This window comes from Mus pahari, chromosome 10 (assembly GCF_900095145.1).
Source record: "Mus pahari chromosome 10, PAHARI_EIJ_v1.1, whole genome shotgun sequence".
NCBI classification, from domain to species: domain Eukaryota; kingdom Metazoa; phylum Chordata; class Mammalia; order Rodentia; family Muridae; genus Mus; species Mus pahari.
The window spans coordinates 61,493,191-61,494,780 of NC_034599.1; the positions used below are offsets into that span (position 1 = coordinate 61,493,191).

General features: G+C 44.0%; 1 protein-coding gene across 1 annotated transcript in view; it reads right to left on the reverse strand.

Annotated features, from left to right (window-relative positions):
- Nucleotides 1-1,269: 1,269 nt before the first annotated feature.
- Nucleotides 1,270-1,590, reverse strand: part of Usp3 (ubiquitin specific peptidase 3) — a 72,219-nt gene continuing 71,898 nt past the window's right edge. Inside the window, exons 13-14 of the mRNA XM_029543585.1 lie at nt 1,475-1,588; nt 1,270-1,366 (exon numbers count right to left, since the gene is read on the reverse strand). Of these exons, the coding sequence (XP_029399445.1) occupies nt 1,295-1,366; nt 1,475-1,588 (186 nt within the window). The 3' untranslated portion in view covers nt 1,270-1,294. The remainder of the gene's footprint in view (nt 1,367-1,474; nt 1,589-1,590) is intronic.

Genomic DNA, 1,590 nt, shown 5'->3' on the forward strand with positions numbered 1-1,590 from the left:
AGAACAGTCAGTGCTCTTAACCACTGAGCCATCTCTCCAGCCCCGGTCATCAATTTTCATAAGCACAGTAATTAGAGAATAAATCCTAGAGATCTCTAATTTGAGATGCTTAGTTGAGCTCTTATATTTACCTTTCTCTAAACCCACAGACAAGGAATATATTGACACTGGGAAACAAATAATACACCAACTGACCACAAAAATAAATTTCGAGAACAAAGAAGATGGCACTGAGCCAGTACAGAAGCTAGGGAGCTATGGATATGCTTGTAAGCATTTGAAAGCGGAAGCGGAAGCCTCGGAAGCCTCTCGTCCAGTGAGACAGAGCAGGTGGCCTGGCGACCTCTACAGCTGCTACAGAGATCCTTAGCATAGTCTTGTTCTCCCATGTACTGGGAAAGAAAACAGCGTTAGAGGTGGGGGTGGGGCTTTCTGAGGCAGACGCGGTGGAATCCATGCAGAGAGGACACACAACTGTCCAGTGCCAGTAGTGTCAGGGAGACACTGCAACACCCCAGCCATAAAACAAGAGTAGAATGTCAAGGGAAAAAGGATAATTATTGCCAAATACAGAGGACTGGCAGGAAGGATCAGACAGACTGGAAGACAATTCTCTATCTTTAGCAGGGATTCCAGGAATAAAAAGTGAGGCAGAATATAAAAATATTTCCATTAGTAAAGACACTAAGAGTGTCTCTGTTAACTACTAATGTGGAATATACCTGATTTTTCTTATGTTCATGGAAATCCTACATTCTTAGAAGCAACAGGATGCTTATAAAGGAGTAGGGCTCAGCCTCCTGCCAGACTCAGAGTTTTGACAAGCTGATGGAGCAACGTCTGCAGTGAGGGAAGGAACTGATATGGGTGGTAGCTTGCCCAAGTAACTGGTCCAAGTTTGAAAGTAAAATAACTATTCTTTATCAGACCAGAAATGGAAAAGGTGCACCCAAAGTACAACCCAAACTTCCAGGATGAAAAAAAATGGATGTTATTTGGCAAAACTAAAAATTAATCTTTAAAAGTAGATGACATGGTATGTTAGTTCAAATATTACCACCTCTTCAATTTGATTTGTAGTGGTACGTAATAAAAGATAGAGCGTTCCTGCTTCTCCTTCCATATGTTCCTCATGCTTCACAGCATCCTCGCAGGAACGTTCCACATGGAGGAACATTCTGAACCCCTATCCAGAATCCATTTTTAAGGAGTACTGGGACAATTGGTGAGTAACTAGAAATTGTACACCATCTTGTATGGCTACCAAGTCCCCCAACTCCGATAAGCTGACAACTCACCCAGAGCCATGGTGTACAACCACAGCAGCGAGGTCATACAGGCAACTGTCTGGGCCACTGTTCTCCGGCTACAGAAAAAAAAAGAGAGGGTACCCCAAGGGCTCAGTTAGGAGCAGTTGTCAAGGGCAGCCCAGTGCCTACTTCTCTGTGACGACTTCCTCCCCCTGCTGCCTTACCTCTAGTAGGTAGCACTTCATGTCCAGGCCTCTCAGTGGGAATTGAACGTATGTATCGACTTTGTTTCTTAAATATGCTGTCCAGTGAAACCTTTTCAGGTGCAAGCACAGTGCCT